The 18,023-nt window shown below is 42.0% G+C and overlaps 1 protein-coding gene across 1 annotated transcript; it reads left to right on the top strand.

Moving 5' to 3' along the window:
- The first annotated feature begins 1,548 nt into the window (after positions 1-1,548).
- exoc3l2a (exocyst complex component 3-like 2a) lies at positions 1,549-15,523 on the top strand. The gene is made up of 13 exons (XM_023261691.3): positions 1,549-1,718; positions 5,606-6,174; positions 7,269-7,486; positions 8,157-8,919; positions 9,019-9,133; positions 9,206-9,316; positions 9,416-9,516; positions 9,786-9,896; positions 9,997-10,132; positions 11,086-11,208; positions 11,315-11,470; positions 12,767-12,888; positions 14,257-15,523. Exons 2-13 carry the CDS (start codon positions 5,630-5,632, stop codon positions 14,570-14,572), a joined length of 2,817 nt encoding a protein of 938 aa, XP_023117459.1. The 5' UTR covers positions 1,549-1,718; positions 5,606-5,629; the 3' UTR covers positions 14,573-15,523.
- Positions 15,524-18,023: the final 2,500 nt, after the last annotated feature.

Here is an 18,023-nt window from a genome sequence, read left to right as displayed (position 1 = left end):
TGGCCTTACATTTAACGGTTCAGCATTTTATAAAACAGTTTATGGTTAATGTGAGCTCGCTGCATTCCTCAGTGCTGTAGAATAAGGACTACACCTCATGTATCCATAATGCATTCAGGCACTAGCAGATCCCTCACACTGATGTGTCTTCACTGTCGCATCAACATTCAAAGCTTCAGTGCACGCCTTGTCATGATAAACATTCTGTCAGCTGCTCAGTGCAGATAGTTCAGTATATCAGTATCGCCTTGGTTAATAATTATCAAGGAATATCAAAGGTGTGTTTGAGGTTCTTTGCAATGTCTCCATTATACGGCATGTCCACCAGGGAGCACTAACAAGTTCATTTTTACACTCATCTGCTTACTGCTCAAATAACCCAGTTCAAGGGACTGTTGATGTTGGATGAATATATCATAATCAAATCCTTTCAACTTTCAGACAGTGATTAGCTTTAATCATTTCCTAGCTGAGTGGGGACCGAGTCATTGGTAAATTGAATCGTAAGATTAAAAGCTAAATTACATGAGGCTTACAATTTTATTGGTACAAAATTATGTTGGACTGTGCAAGTGCACCTCACAAACTAGAGAGTCTGTTTGCACTATGTGTGGTAATGACTGGAGCATAACCATGCACTGAGTATGCTGCAGGTTAAGGAGAGAAATGGAGGAATGCAGCTGCATGTCATGTTGTAACACAGGTCTGGCTGCATAACATTCAGGGGAAGAGCTGTGGATGGAGGAATTTATAGAAGCCCATGAGACACAACACACAATGACATGCACTGGTAGAAATGAGTTGAGTGACTGATTAGTACAGTTTATTGTGCTACAGGCAGAACACCACCTACTTGTCCTTCACCACATTGCACACAGGGTGGCAGGGTGGAGCCACAGTCAATAAGCATGTTTGGGAAATGTTCAGCCATATGTGTCTTACAGCAGTTCATTCACATGTTGCTGTGCTTGATTATTTTTTTCAAATTGTACAGTACACCTCTGATGCACACACATCCCTATCCTACAGTATATCCTTCAGTTGCTCTGTCCTGCTGTTATGTTCTTTTTGTGACATTGCAACCATGTCATGGCTGCACTGACCTTGGAACTCTGCAGTAAAGCAGAGACAGTATAGCAGCAGGAGCGTTGATCGTCATAGTTTGGATCAGACCACTTAAAGTCTTCCGCTGAGGAAAATTACACCGCTGATGGTGAAAGAAAGGAATTTCAACTCAAGGCTATTGACACTGAATCATCCTCACAGGTCATTTTCTGTTTCTACAGAAATCAGTCGCACAAACTCAGAGACAGCGTGAAGGGACAACAACTTTAAACACTGCAGGAGAATGTTCTGTCCTTCATTGTACATTTAATGCAATTAGTGTAATTAGAGGGGTCCCCTGGGTGCGGGTGGGGGGGTGAATGGTGGTGGAGTGGAGGGTCTGTGGTGTAGGAGGGGTAGAAAGGACGGGACGGGCCTTTCCTCAGGAAAACATATCACCTTCCACCACAATAGAACCCATCAGGAAACCATAGGCAGCCACATTGCTCTCTTGAGTCACCGAGTACTTTCAGACACACTCTCACACTCATCAGTCTCTCTCTCTCTCTCTCTCTCTCACACACACATGCACACACTCCACAGCCAGGCAGCTCACACAGCCAGCACACTCCAGGATGACACTGTACTGAAACACAGCACGCCATTGTCATCAGGTAAGTCTCCTCTGCTTTCACTGATGCTTTCAAGTTAGTCTGACAGAACGGATTTGTTCCTGATGATAAATGCTTCTCTTCATATTTTGCTGTTGAAGTTGTTGTGTTGAGACATTTTTCACTTTTCTGTATTAGCTTTGGCAAATAGAACTTTGTGCAAAGCAGTTTGTTATATCCACACAAACTGAAAAAGCTCTTTTAAAAAAAAAAACCTGCTGGCCTGTTTGTGTTGTCCAGTGATACTTCTTGTAACGGAGGAAATCATATATTCTTAATGTTTTAAATATGAACACTCACATTTTAAGGAGAATGTTCCCATTGTGTTTTGACTTTAGTTTCATCTTTAAATGGCATCTGACACCAATGAAAGATGCTTTCTTCTCTCACCTATTGTTCTTTCCAAATGCTCCTTTACAACCTTTTCCAATGGTTTTCCTGTCCTCCCCTCTTGTGAGTTATCTGATGGGCAGTGAAGAAAATAGCATTAAGACTAGACTTCAGACACAGAAAAACTAAAGAAATTACAGGAGTACGAGGCAAAAGCATAAAAGCTGGGAGGAATGGAGAGCATGTAAAAAGTTTTTAACATAAGATGTCTGGTGGAGTAATTTCATAGATGATTTTTTTTTTCTAAATCTCCTGCAGTTTGTTCTTCCAGCAACCACATTTACACCAGAGAAAGAACCGCAGTTTAAACCAAAAATGTCAAGAACTATGGTGCGTTACACCAAATGATTCACACCAAAATGATTCACACCAAAGTTCTTTTATGGCTTCATGCCCATTACCATTTTATCACTCCTTTAGTGATCATGGACATATATCCGCCTCCACATACTGACTAATTTGGGCATGTGTTAAGGCATTATTTGTCTATGTGATTACAATACGAAAGTCAGCTCAACCAGAGAGTCAATACTTATCCAGAAAAGTCACTCCTGTATCACATTTATTCCCACTAATCAGAGCAAGGCTGCTCAGCTGACAGCAGCAGAGACTAAGAGGCTAAACAAAGAAGCTTCCAGGTGTGCAAACATAAATCCAGAGCTGAGAGAAGAATCTATATGCAAAGAAAATGGATGTTGACAGCTTAAAGTTAATATCAGAAAGGCAGTCATTAGCATATCTTTGTATTTTGCTTTAGAACATATATATTGCATATATGAGTGGTAGCTTTCATGATGCCTCCATCTGTTCTGTACCCTGAGGCGCTAAAGCTACAGTCCTACATATAGGGGACATTTATGTTTCATATGTATTTCTCAAGGTTTAGCTTTTGCATCCGATTGTCTCAGAATGTATGAAGTAAAAACAGAAGTAGAAATTAGGTTTGAATGAAATGCTACAGAGGGTTGCACAGTGGCTTGGTGGTTAGCACTTTTGCCTTGCTGCTAGAAGATCCCCAGTTTGTGTCCCGACCTTCCCGGGATCTTTCTGCATGGAGTTTGCATGTTCTCCCTGTGCATGCGTGGGTTTTCTCTGGGTACTCTAGCTTCCTGAGGTTAATCGGTAACTCTAAAGGTGTGAATGTGAGTGTGATTGTTAGTCTCTATGTGCGGCACTGCGATAGACTGGTGACCTGTCCAGGATGTCTCCTGCCTTCAACCTAAGTCAGCTGGGATAGACTCCAGCCCCCCACAACCCTAATGAGGATTACACGGTGTATAGATAATAGATGGATGGATGAAACACTACAGGATGTTCAAATACTAACAAAAAAAAAGAAGTTTCACAGCAATGCTCACATGTCTAACGTGACTACACAGGACTATAAACTGACAATAATTTTTTTTCTCCTTCTACTCATACTGATCCCTCCTGTTTGTGGCTCTGGTGTAGGTGATAGAGTAAGAAACCTGCAGTTCTTCTATGTGCAATATGTATGATGAGGTATCTTTGAAGCTGATGTGAGACTTCTAGTCTTTTTAGTTCCGAATTTCCATTTTCTGTTCTCCTTGACAGTGTTTCCTTGCTGAGCTGTGACGGAAGATAATAACACAGAGGGAAAAAATTTATAGTGAAAAGATCAGATTTGACTCACTCATATGGCTACTGCTGCATATTAGCTTTGACTGAACGTTGCAATGCAGAGCATGTGAGCAGTGGTTTTGGAAAGTCTTGAAATAAATCTAAACCTATCCTACAAAGAGAAAATGCGGGATATATAAAATGCAAATGTAATTTTGTTTATTTAAATTTTTAAGAGTAAGTGTAACAAATATGTAACACATAATAACTATTCTGAGAAATTTTTGGTCAAAAATATTCTGTGATCAATACATCTTACTTTTTAATAACTGCCATGCACCAACTAATTACTTGATCTATTCATCATCAACTTGGACTGAAACAGCAGCCAAAGCCTCCCAAATGTTGTTCAAAATATGTACTATTGTCCCTCCAGTTTTAGACCAGCCCATAAACTTCCAGTGGGGATTTAAGCCAGGTGAGGGAGGGGGCCAGGTCATTATTCGGCCATCTTTGAGGTCTTGAACCTCACGCTGGAGTAATGCATTAAGATCATACATACAGGATTTCTCCCTGTATTACTGATTGAAGCTATTAACTTCCAAAAACTGTAGTAGTAGGTTTAAAGTTGTCCAAATCAGCCTGAAAAGGTCCAATAAGCTCATCCTTAATCTTAGCAGCTCATTCCAGTACAGATGGACTGGCTAAGTGAAACTAGTATCCCTCCTCCACCTTGCCGATGTCTCACTCAAAGTGGCGTCTGTCCATTAGCCAGGAGTCCATCCATCAGCTCCACTGAGATCCACTCTCATTTTGTGTCCATCAAACTTTTTTTTTTTTTTTTTTTTTTTTTTTAAAAAGAGCCTTCAGGAATGTCTCAATCTTGATGCTTCAACTTGTGGATTTTATTCAGTGTGGTTTAATGTGAACCTTTTCTTCCTGAACCCTGTTGACTAATAAAATGTGATAATGCCTTAGTGAGCTTTAGTTAGGTTTCTTGCATCCATCTGAAGAATATTTTACACATTTTTGACTTGCCATTGTCAGTTATGCCATTTAACATGGGCAAATAAAGCTACAGAATAATTATGCACACCTTATTAGAAGGTGTTAGTCACTTTAGGCAACACATTACCACAAGAAACAAATACAAATCACCTGAAAATGATTCAGAATTCAAGTTTATAAGGTTTGGAGTTGGAAAATTCGCAAGAAAATAGTGATAAGGCTGAAATACTTATCTCAAGTCTGGTAGATAACAATGACAATTTGACATCTTAAGGAAAATGAAAAATATATTTAGTAATTTCATTTTATTCAAGGGCCTGCAAAACCAGATGATTTTGCTTCCATTGTACTGTAAAATGTCAAGAAAAAAGTCCTACATTTAAAGAGAGATGAGCGTAAAGAAATCTCTCCTGCCACTCGTGCTGCTTATTATCAACAGACTGCAGGTCAACACAATTGTTTTTCTGTCCATGGCATAATATTTATATCAGGCTGTAGTTTTGCAAGTGTTAACACAGCAATATTTAGAATGCATATTTCCCATTTGCTAAGTGAAGGGCATTACATAACCAGCATGTGAAAGGATGTTTCTGATTCCAGTTACATAAACTGTCTGATGGCTGATGGACCAGCAGAAAAGCAGTTTTCAACAGTTCATAAGTTCAAGTTGCAGTCATGCTGGGATTTTTAAAAGATATGGAGCTATTTGTTTTGTGTGGTATCACTATTGGCAGATCACATTTCTGTGTTGTTTTACCCAACTTTTAAAGATTCCATAAGACTGAGTAAAAGTTTCAAAAAACGTATTTATTCTAAAACTGATGTAATAAGTTTCCTATATTTTAGCTGTGTATGGCTGTTGTTTGGTTGGACACTTTGACTATATCTTACATACTGTCCTTGTTTTGCAGTTTGTTAAAATATCAGCTGCAATCATGCCTATTCTGAAGAAGCTCCCAGGAAGATCCAAGAGCTGCCATGAGTTCCCCAGAGTAAACGGTGAACTGATTCTGCCCCGGCTGGACTTGGACCTCAGAGACTTAAATGATCTCAATGACCTGAAAGAGTTAAATGGCCTGAAGGACCTGAACAGGAACCTGAACCCCTTTGAGGATGTGGACCTGGATGAGGATGAGAGAAACGGAGGTGACAGGGGCCTCATCATGGGAGAGATCAGGGGCAACCTCCAGCTCAGGTCCTCCCGTGATGGAGAAGAGGAGGAAAATGAGGTGAACGCAGAGAGACACGGGGCGGGAAACGCTAAAGGGAAGCCGCTCAGGGGGACCCTGGAGCGGATCTGTGGAGTATCACCCCTCAAAACCCTTGGAAAACTAGGGAAGGGGCTCCGCATAACGGGACGCAATGTGTGGGGGAACAACTCTCCACATTACAACCCCGGAGACTCAAACACTCTCCCAGCAGAGAAGGAGAAAAAGAAAGGACTGCGCAGGAGCTCGGAAGGAATTATGACCCTGCTCCGGTGAGGAGGGATGGGGAGAAGGAAAACTGCAGTCTTAGATGATTACAGCTGTTACATCTCACTGAAATGTTAAAAGAAAATGAATGTCTGACTTTCTTATGGAGTGTATATAGAAAAAAACATTTTGATGACAGTGTCACTGTAATGTATACTACAATTTAAAAGTTCGGGGTCACTTAGAAATGTCCTTATTTTTGAAAGAAAAGCAGTTTTTCAATGAAGATAACATTAATCAGAAATACAGTCCAGACATTGTTCATGTGGTAAATGACTATTCTAGCTGGAAATGATGAATTTTTAATGGGATATCTACATAGAGGTACAGAGGAACATTTCCAGCAACCATCACTCCTGTGTTCTAATGCTACATTGTGTTAGTTAATGGTGTTGAAAGGCTAATTGGTGATTAGAAAACCCTTGTGCAATTATGTTAGCTCATGAATAAAAGTGTGAGTTTTAATGGAAAACATGAAATTGTCTGGGTGACCCCAAACCTTTGAACAGTAGTGTACATACTGTAAAAGCCAGTAGAACCACATGATTTTTATTTTAAAAAGTCAAGTTTTATTCTTATAAAACACTATTGCTAGGGAAATCCTTTCTTAGAGTTGCTCTAAATCCATTCATCACCTGATTGATGGACAATCAAGTGAAACAAAATGATGGGAAAAACTTGGAAATATATATTTTTTAGCTGCTAAGTCAGACAAAGTAGCCTCCGAGTCCCCGAGGAGAAGGTGAAAAATGGAAAATCCCGTGTTGCATTTGCTGGTCAGTAATAGAATGGCATATAGTGTGCTTATTTCCTGAGGAGTTATGTAACATGCTATAGTAACTTGTTGATCTACGGAACCTCTTTTGTTTTTCTGTGACATATTGTGTACTTGCTGTGTTCACTGAATGGGACTATTTTTAGCTCAAGTAACCATTCTGTGCTGCAGCACAGTTCCGCAGATGTGTGAATATGTTGCATTCCAAACATAGCTGCTTCTACAGTAGAAATAAAACCTCATGCAGTCTAATATTTATTCTCATACTAGTCATAGTAGCGGTGGTCATTTATGTTCTTTGTTGCTGCTGTGGATGCTGTGCAGCTTCACAGGTCGACGTAAGGAGGAGCGCAGAGAGAGCCTGCCCTGTGGGGACCTGAGCGCAGTCAGCGAGTCAGAGGCTTCCAGGCGGTCGTCCTTCCTCAGGATGGTCAGTCTGGGCAAACTGAAGAGAGAATCCATGTCAGACAAGGCATCCCAAGAGGCAGAAGAGGAAATGGTGGAGGAGGACCCTGTGGTCAAAAAGAGAGAGCCTCTCTCAGGTAATAGTCAAGGAAAGATCAGGTGTAAGAAAACACTGATGTTTATTTCTCAAATAACCTAGAAGACATATACGAAGCGTTTCCTTATTTTAGAGAACTTTGCTCTTCCTGGTCAAGCTTCAACAGTACTTCCTCTAAGTCCTCGACAACTCTCTGATGAGACTGAGAGCTCCCCAGATCCCTGAGTCACTGGGTTCGCTCACGAGCAGACTGTGAGACCAGGAAATGACCGCACTTCCTCCCACCCCAGATTCCTCTAGATAGAAGTTCAACCAAGCTACTGTTGGCAGACTCCACAGGGAACCTGGCCGAGAACAGAAGAATGCACAGAACGAGCAACAGATAGCCCAATTTGTCAGTCAGGCACATACACAACTACTCACTGATCATGAAAAGATAAGCTCTTTGCCCATTTATGGCTGAATCTTCCCTCTCGTGACTATTGCAAATAAATCTGTATAGTTTCATCTATGCCATGGTTATGATAAGAGCTTTGGCAAAAAGCAATTACACTACTCTTTGTGGCTCTTTATGATTTTCAGAGTTTTCACCTCCCATCCAGAAACTGTAGAAAAGAAGCCATCAAAAAGTCCAGGTGTTTTTTACTGAAGATCTTAGCATTGTGCTGCAAATAACCATCGCCTTCCATTTGTCTTCTTGCTTCCCACAGTTCTGGAGATCCTACAGTTGGTCAACCACAGGGATCTTCTCCTGGCTGACACACACATTCAGGAGCTGGAGCGAGAGTGTGAGCTGCTGTCTCTCCTGCCAACCACAACCTCTCCCTCCCTCTCTCCCTCCCTTACTCCTACCCTGTGCCCCAGCCCTCCACCCGGCATGATCCCTTTGTCATCACTATCCTTAGATGAGTCCCTCAGCTCCAATGCAACGCTGGACTCAAGCCGGAGGAAGGCTAAAGATGTGGAGCTGCTGTATGAAGCCCTGAAGAAGGAGATGTGGGATGTAGTGCGGGAGTCCCTCCGCCAGCCCAGTGCTGGCCCCAACCTTGGTCTGGTGGTGCTGGTTATCCAACAGGAGGAGCATGCTGATGCAGCCTGGGCCCTGAGAGAGGAGACTAAGCCAGAGAGAGAAGTCCTCCAAATCCAGCCCAGCCAGCGTCCCCGACGACTGAAGATGAAGTGGCGGCAGGCGGTGGCCGAGGCTGCGGACTGGAGCCTGCCGCATCAGGTGGACACCCAGGCAGGCCAGCTGGCGTCATACCTGGAGCGCCTCAGGAGTCGGATGGTGGATGACCTGGATGCAGCAAGGAGGAATGCTGTATCCATTTACCCAGAGGAGTTTGCTGCCTTCCAGGTGTATGTGGAAAGTTACCATCGAGCTGTGGCCAAACGTCTCCGAACGATCACCAGCGGCCCACTGCAGATCACAGATGTCTACTCACTACTGGACTGGTTCTACAACATCTACAATAGGTTGGTTATGACAGTCTTGTTTTGGATCCTCCAAAGCAACAATGACATATCAAACTCATGTTACTATTTTTTCACTTATCACTTGTCACTTTTCAACAGGGATGTCCTAGGAACCATTGGCACCATGACACCCATCAACTACGCCACACTGGATCCCATTCTTTCTCAAGACACGGTGGACCGGCTGGAACAAGACTGTATCAGTATAGTCAGGGTGAGACATTGACTTTTTACTTATATCTACAAATATCTGGATAGCATTTTAATTTCATGCTGCAATTGTCAGGATAAGGTGACAATGGAGCTGATCCAGGTTCTGGATGAAGAAGAGAGGCGATGGGCCCAGACTCTGCACATAGAGGAGTATCAGTCACACCTAGCACGCTCAGTCATCCAGGTACAGTGTTATAACCACCTGGAAACTTTCTTCTGTGGTTTTAGTGAATTTCTTCTGCAGTGATACAGCTGTCTCATTGCTCATCTTTCACAATTCCAGAGACTGAAGGTGGACTTGGACAGATCCACATCTGTCAACCAGTTTCTAGGAGCAAGAGTGGCTCGCTGTAGTCTCATTGGATTGGCTGATTTTCTTTACAGGTGAGTGCATTCAGGTGGCACTCCATACAATATCTATTTTTATCGTACCTTAAATAATGTGATATGAACAAGTGGAACAGTCAGAATCTGATTTCAGTTGTGTGATTTGCAATAAACAAAGACAAAATATTCAACAAATGTAAAGCAATACAATAGATTATTGGCAACTTTCAGTTTGTGCAAACTTCAGTGCGTTTACAAGACAGTGCCTTTACTACGTAGATTGTATTAGCTTTCAGAAAGTTCACATAAAACCTCCATGTGTCCAGTTTCCAGAGGAAGGTGGAGATGTTTCATGATACTCAGGCAGAATTTGGTGACCGAGGGGACGGATATGTTTCCAGGACCATAGCTCTGGTCAATTGCTGCCCTCCTCTCAGGTAGACATGCAATGATGGCAACATTACTTATCTGAACATTTTGAAGGTTTGCAGCAAGTAAGTTCAAAGTGCCATTTCAAATTCATTGTGTAATCGGCAGATCCTTTGTGGAGCGCTGCAGGCAGTGTGACCCCCAAGGCAGCGAGGAGCCGGCGCAAAGAGCCGACTCCTCATTGGACAGGATCATCAACCAGTCAGTGAGGGTTCTGACCGACAGGCTGTTTGAGCACATCAGGGTGAGTAAAGCTGGCAAATTGCATCTCAGTTCTTAAAGTGTGTTTCCCTTCAACAAGATACCCACCGGGACCACGATCTAAATTAAACCTCATTAGGGTCGTGGGGGGGCGCTGGAGCCTATCCCCGTCGACTTAGTGCAAAGGCAGGGGACACCCTGGACATGTCATCCGTCTATCACAGGGCTACATATAGAGACAAACAATCACACTCACATTCACACCTACGGACAATAAACCAATTAACCTGAGCATGTTTTGGACTGTGGGAGAAAGCCAGAGAACCTGGAGAAGACACACACATGCACAGGGAGAACATGTAAGCTCCATGCAGAAAGATTCTGGGAAGGCCAGGACACAAACCGGGGATCTTCTAGCTGCAAGGCGAAAGTGTTAACCACCAAGCCACTGTGCAGCCCACACCTGAAGATGTATTCATAATTTTCCTTTTATATTAAGTACTCTTCTTTTGTATGTCTCACTTATTGCCCTCTGTATCAGCAGTATAAGAAGCAGTTAGATCTATTAATTAACTGTGACAATCTTACAATGTAAAAATACTCCATTACTCAAAAAAGTTGTTCAGATACATATTATAGTAGCTCCAAATAAAAGAACAGAAACAAAAAAAAATCCTGCATTAAAGTGATGTACTAGAGCATTAAAATATAATTAATATATAAAGGAAGTTCTAAACTTGCAAAAGAATGAGCTGTGTCTATGTTTTCCTTACAGTAAGCTGAATCTTATTTCATCAGATGATCATAGGTTTTATGTGTAAAATCTTAGACTGCAAACCAGCGAGTAATTCATTTAGATGTAGTGCAGTAAAAAGCACAATATTTATCTCTAACATGTAGAAGTATGAAGTAGCAAACAACATTATTACTCACACAAAGATTACTCTAAAGTTTGCTAGTGTACTATAATAATCCGAATGTGTTTTGTCATTCCAGCCTTTCTTTGACAAACTGATAAAGAGAAAGTGGTTGAACAACACTGAGGCCTTTGAGGCCATTGAAGCCAGCATTAAACAACACTTCAAGAAGTTCAGAAGGATGGACTCTCCACCATATCAGGTAAAAATCTGTTTGATCTAACAGAGGTGAGGGTTACCATGTTTAAACACTACAATTATTGATTCAATGTCATATGTGGCTGATTGGCTACTGTTCTGACTGACAGACGCTGGTGGGTGAGGTGCACCGGCGGGTCCTGGTGGAATATGTCCGAGCCATCATGAAGGGACGGGTCATCTGCACATCCTCTAAGATGAGGAAGAGGATGGCTTTCCGTCTGCAGGATGAGGCCAAGCAACTGAAAGGACTCTTTAAAGATCTGGTGAGTTTGGTTTTCAGACGCAATACATTATATTTCAGATTTAGTCTGACTTAGCCTGCAAAAGACGCTCAGTGTTTAGTGTGACAAAAGCACCTTGAGAAGGAGAACAAAATCCGCAGCATCTAAGATCAAACGAAAGGTTGCTTTTCCGGTGAGCAGAGGTAATAGATAATTCTAAACTGCTGAATCTTAAAAATGCAGAGAGCTGGCGAGGGGAATGCAAAGTCTGGTGGCTGTGAATGGAGCCTGAACCTGGAACTTCCTAGGTCAGGAATAACTCAGACAGTGTTGATATAGGAGTGAGCTCTGAAAAATGGCTGCCATCAGTGAGATGGAGATGGATGAACCGCGCTTACGTTAGCACTTGCCAAAAAGGGGAAGAGGGTGTAAAACAACTGGGCCTGACAGCGTGGCATTTGCCCTCTTTCTGTGTGCAAGTTCAAACAAGTGTCCATCACCTCGGCTGACAACAGGAAGCTGCTGTGTTCAGAGGAAGCTTCCCGTTCCTGTCAGCTGGTCAGCTTTGATGTACCTCTGGGATGGCCTTGATAGCATTTTTCGCCGAGGAGCGGGATGAAGTGTCTGTGGAAACAGGGAACTTGGGGGCAGGGGGAGGATGAATTTTTAATGGCTGTCTAAAAAAGACGTCGTTATTTTTAGTGAATGCCAAGCCAAAGAATTCTGCTTTCTTTTTCCTGAGTGTTTGAAGGAAAAACAAGAACTAGGAAAGCAGAGGTGGTGTTTTGTTATTCACATAGTGAATCACCTAAATGTTTAGCCTCTGGACTTTAGAGGCATTAATCTGTGTTTCCTCTGAAGGCTTGATTATTCGCTGGTCCGGATGTCATGGCTCGAAGGAAAAACGTATTTAGTTTGAAGAAGATGCAATGTGGCGGCAGCAAGATGGTGCAGTGCAGTTAGCACTGTCACCTCATAGCAAGACGTTTCTGATCTTACTGGTCGGCTGGGTCTTTTCCATGTGGCATTTGGATGTTCTCCCTATGCCTGCATGGGTTTCTCTCACAGTTAGGATTTCGTGAGCGTAGGTGTGTTCCTATCTCTCTGAGTTGGTCCTATGATGGACTGCTGATCTGTCCAGGGTGTATCCTCCCATTTGTCCAGTGTCACCTGAGATACACTCAGACCCTTATCAGTATAAAGCTGGTACAAATAACAGATGGAGGGAAGATGCCATGTAGATCAACAGTCATAAATAGCTAGTGGACCACGCATCTAGTGAAACAAAGGGGCTACTTGTTGCTTCATGACAATGAACCTTTTTCTTCTCTGCTTCAGGAATCAAGCTCATCCTGGTTGGACAGCATCATCTGCCACCTAGCTGACATCATCCTACTGGAGGACACTCCTTCCATTCAGATGGAGGTGGCTGTCCTGGTGAAAGAGTTTCCAGATATACGGTGAGGATTTTTCACAAGATAGCAGTGGAGAAATGTTAGTGTTTCAACCAGGAAGCATCTATGAAAACAGATATTTTCTGCACTGGTTCACCCAAAGGCCCAATATTCTGTTCTGCTTACTGCTACACATTCGCTGTGTTGTTTTTGGCACTGAGTCAAAATGAGAAAATGTGAGACTATGGATGGTTTTTTTGTCACAATGGATCAAAACAAGGAAAAGGAGCGCGGAAACATATCTACATTAACTTTGCTATTTTTGGAGAGCAGTGCAGTGCTGTTTTGAGAATGGATGGGGCAGAGAGACCTTAGAGGGGAGAGGGGAGTCCCAGCCTGTTTGTGCACAAAATAAGACTCAGGTGACGGTTGGCAACCTACGTGTACTGCCATGTGTGACGCATAACCCTCTAAGGAGCAGACGGGAAGCTGCTGCCGAGTACTTCCAGTTCCTGCCACCCTACAGGAGACAGACTGGTGCCACATTTTGAATCAAAGAGCGAGAGGTGTGGAAGAGGAGAGAAAACATAATAGTTCAGACCAGGAGACATGCTAACTCACTGCTTAACTCCCCCCTTTTGTTTACCATATGGCATCCCCTGCTGGTATTTTAGGAGATCAAAGGCTGTCGACCTTTCTTGAGTTTTCTGGGTGCTACATTTAACTGCAGTGGAAGCACATGTGACCATGCCAACACGTGTAGCATATCAGTCTTTCAAACCTGGATCTGTCTTTATTATTCAGTCATTAATCTCAATGCCAACTGTTGACCATATCATTCAATCATGTTTTGTGGAAAGCTATAATTAGGAATGACATTTGGGTCCTGGCATTGTTAAAAATAATTGATGTAAGACTTGCTTTGTCTTCACCCCTGCAACTAACTAATCCAGAAGATAGCTGCAGGTTTATAGCATTTGTACTTCATCATGTGTTATTGGAAAGGGATAAATCTATGAGTATTACAAAATCTAACAAATAGAATTTAAATGTAAGTCAAAGGGATTTTCCAGAACCTGACTAAACAACTAATCAAGTGTTCAAAGGTTGACTTGTCATAAGCACAAGTGATGTGTACTGACGATTTTCCTCAACCTGCATCAGAAGGCTGTTGTGTCAAAAATTCGAATTTTAGTAAATTAGTACCATTAGTATATGCTTTACTAATTCTTAATATATTTCCAGCTTCTTAAACTCCTATTAAATGTGTAAGATTAGACTGTCAGACTACATTTTGTGTTCCTGCTCAGGAACAGATGTAGTGATTCAGAGATGTTACTCAGAGTCATGACAGCTTTTCACGACACCAAACAGACCCAATTTCCATTAACACCCGTCTGCCCCCACCTCCCTCTGCATCCTTCCTCCCCACAGGAAGAAACACGTCTCCACCCTGCTGAACGTACGAGGGATGATGCGGCAGGCAGAGCGGCAGGAGATCCTCAACATCGTTAAAGACTTTGAGTGCAGCAGTGCCCTCATGTGCCGGGACCATGCCCTCTTTTCTGACATCCCCATCACCTCAGAGGTGCACTGCATCAGTCTGGGCTTCCTTCGCCTCGCCATGACCGTCTCCAACTGGTTTTCAGAGCACCGACTGAGGCGAAACCGCAGGGCAAGTGCAAGAAATGCAAAGGCTCAACCTGCTGAAAATATGGAAGAAACAAATAAACTTCACAGAGAAGACTAGGTGTCGGTGTTGCTGTTAGGAGAGCAGTCACAGACGTACTGTGAAGACTGTAATGAGATGTACATGCACCTTGACCAAAAACTGATTGTACCAAATGTTGCTAGCAGCCACTTAAAGAAACTTGACCTCAGGTACTGCTCGTACTGTACATGCTCACTGACATTTCTCCATCTCCATGTGTGCATTTTAATGGAAATGTGAAACAGACCATGTGTTGTAATAGCTCACCATGACTTATAGAATTTTAAAGTTGATCTACACATCTACAGAAGTAAACCAGTCGTATAAAATAGCCTCAAAATGTAACTTGTTCAGTATTTTTTTAGCCTTTGATTCCTACACATCATTGCAGGAACAACAGCTAGCCAATGCAATGCAATATGATCTATAATGTTTGCTGTTCGATTTATATTTACCCAGTTATATATACCCATTCTCTGGTATATAGAGCATATGTACAGTACTGTGCAAAAGTTACAGGCACTTTAGATTCCAGTCCACATCACAGTACTGTCAGGGAGGCATCTGACTGGCCCCAGATTCATTCTTCAGCAGAGCCATAAAGAACTATCTGCAGCCATAAGAACAACAAGGAGTCCTGCAGCAGATGATCTGACCTTCACAGAGCTCCAATCGCAACATCATGGGGTCAGCCAGATATTGTATTAAGGGATAGGAGACACTGACACAGATAGAATCCTACTATCTTCCAAGGCAAACTGTGTTTTTTCTCTTCACTGCACGTTGTATGAAGTGAACTCATATATAAAATCTATGACTTGCATCATTTTTGAAAGCACCCTCACGTTACTTTTAGTGCCTAAAACGTTTGTACAGTACTGCCTGTGAGGAGTGTATGGAAATGTAAACGTGTTGAACTGTCACTGTGAAAGAAATGGATCTGTTGCTGGAAACACATTAAAAACCCATTGACTGGGCAGACTAAGCAGGCTCAGTAGTTCTGTCATTGCAGGTTTAAATACTAAGTTTTGTACTTCAGGTGAAAAATGTAATGTTTTTCTAGATATTGAGGGCAACTCTTGGAGAGGACATTCTGCTGTGTCTCTGCCAACTTCTAAGTTTAGGTGCTGTGACCCCTGAACATGGGAGTGTCAGACACTTTGTCTACCGCTATGTTAAACAATACATACCAAGAGGCACTTTGACAAACAGGCCAGGCCGACTGACGCACGATGTATGCAGCCAGTGCATATACACACATACTTTATGCCTTTGTTGTATATCTTAAGGATGCGGCAGCTTGGTCCAGTAAACAGATCTTTTAATATGGGGCTCCACACAGCTACTATATGACGCCGCACAACAAGAGGGGTCATGCACCCCGAGGCCAACAACGGGATGTTTTTTGATAAACATAGATATCCTGTTGTCCACTGAGGTGCCAACGGATGCTTTTATTGGAGCCAAGTTTACGTTATGCACTAGGAGGGAACTTCCCCTCTGCTGCAGCCGCCGAGCTTTTTCATGTCTGAGCTGCTCGTGGGCTTCTCCAAACAAAGTCGGGCAGCCTCAGCAGGGGTCATTCTGCACGCTGACCCCTCCGAGTCCGAGGGTCTGTATCTGAATGTGAATGTCTGGCTGGCTGCTTTAAAATGTTAAAATAACTCATGAGGTCTGTTGTGAACTTGTGGGATTTTCCAGCTGGTGGACATGCTGTGATATGTTTATATGAAGGTCGCGGGATTTCATTGATGTTTGAGCATCTAATCATCATCATAGAGCAGCGAGGTCACTGTGGCAAAGTTTGGTCACAGGTTTCTCAGCAAATATGGATGATCCAGCAAGTCTACATTTTAGATTTAGTTGCTATCCTTTGTTCATCTGCTACAAGCAATTTGATATTCAAACATAATCTGGCTGCAGTATATTACAGTCATTCATTTTCATACCTGATCATGAAAAGAAACAAAAGTGATTGTTTTTGTCACTGATAAGTTAGACTTACTGTAGCGTCCACCCACTTAAAACCATAGAACAACAGGTGAAGATCCCCATTCACACATGCTTTTAGACAAAAAAATCTAAATACAAAGCCTTGACTGATTTTGTATCCATGCTTTTCTTGACAGAGAGGTTATGTTCACCTATACAGCCAAAATGTAGTTACTTTATAGTGTATTTAACCATATTGAGTTACGACTATAATCTCACACTTTGAAAAAGACTTTGAAAGTACAAAATTGCATATTGAGGGAAACAACATCAAAATATCACAGTGACTAGAACAAACATAGGGTCGCACTGCAGTGATTAGCACTTTCACTTCACAGATAGACAGTGCTGGTCCCTGAGGCCTTTCTGTATGGAGTTCACAGGTTCTCCATGTGCCTCCTGCATGGGTTTCCTCAGGACATACACTACTGTTCAAAGGTTTGGGGTCACTCAGGCAATTTCATTGAATTCCATAAAAACTCATACTTTTATTCATGTGCTAACATAATTGCATAAGGGTTTTATAATCAGGAATTATCCTTTCAACACCATGAGCTAACACAATGTACCATTACAACACAGGAGTGTTGGTTGCTGGAAATGTTCCTTTGTACCCCTATGTAGATATTCTATTAAAAATCTGCCATTTCTAGCTAGAATAGTCATTTTCTACAAAACCAATGTCTAGACTGTATTTCTGATTAATTTAATGTTATTTTCATTGAAAAAATCAAATCCTTTTCTTTCAAAAATAAGGACATTTCTAAGTGACCCCAAGCTTTTGAACAGTAGTATATACGGTAATTGATGAATAATGATGGTGATGTTTATCTGTCTCTGTGACGAACTTACAACTTGTCCAGGGTGCAATCCCACCGATGTCAGCAATTTATTTCATTTTATTTGACCTTTATTTTCCCAGGTAAAAATAGTTGAGAACCAGTTCTCATTTGCAAACATGACCTGGACAAGAGGCACCAGCAGGAACAAATATGTAAACTACAGACACAAATACACATGAAAACATAACACAGAACAAAAGTAAACAGGTCAACAAGTAAGAAGCATGGAAGCATATGCATGTGAATAAAAAAAGTATGCATGAGGTGAAGGAAATTGTGTGTGTATATGTATGTATGCGTGTAAGTAAGGTCTGAAGCGATCAGCAGGAGCAACAGTCAACTACAATTTGTTGGAGTTTAAGCTTGAAGGTGGTGAGTGGAGTCAAAGTTGCAAGTCTGAGGGTATTTTTTTAAGGTGTTCCACCCTCAAAGGCCATGCAATCCTCTACAACTAGAGCTAATGGATGGATAGATGCAACAAAGATAAAAACCACACTGCAGGGATCGCGCTCTGACTAGCTGTTAGCCTTAGCTAGCTTAACTTAAATGCTAACTTAGCTACACTTTTTTCCTGAAATTTGAAAACTCCATTTTGAAAACTAAATCAGGGCCTTAAAAATTCAATCTGTTCAACCACATCTGAAAAGGAAACATCT

This window comes from Amphiprion ocellaris, chromosome 14, assembly GCF_022539595.1.
Source record: "Amphiprion ocellaris isolate individual 3 ecotype Okinawa chromosome 14, ASM2253959v1, whole genome shotgun sequence".
Classification (NCBI taxonomy): domain Eukaryota; kingdom Metazoa; phylum Chordata; class Actinopteri; family Pomacentridae; genus Amphiprion; species Amphiprion ocellaris.
Note: the sequence above shows the minus strand (reverse complement) of the source record. Positions and strands in the feature narration are given on the sequence as shown.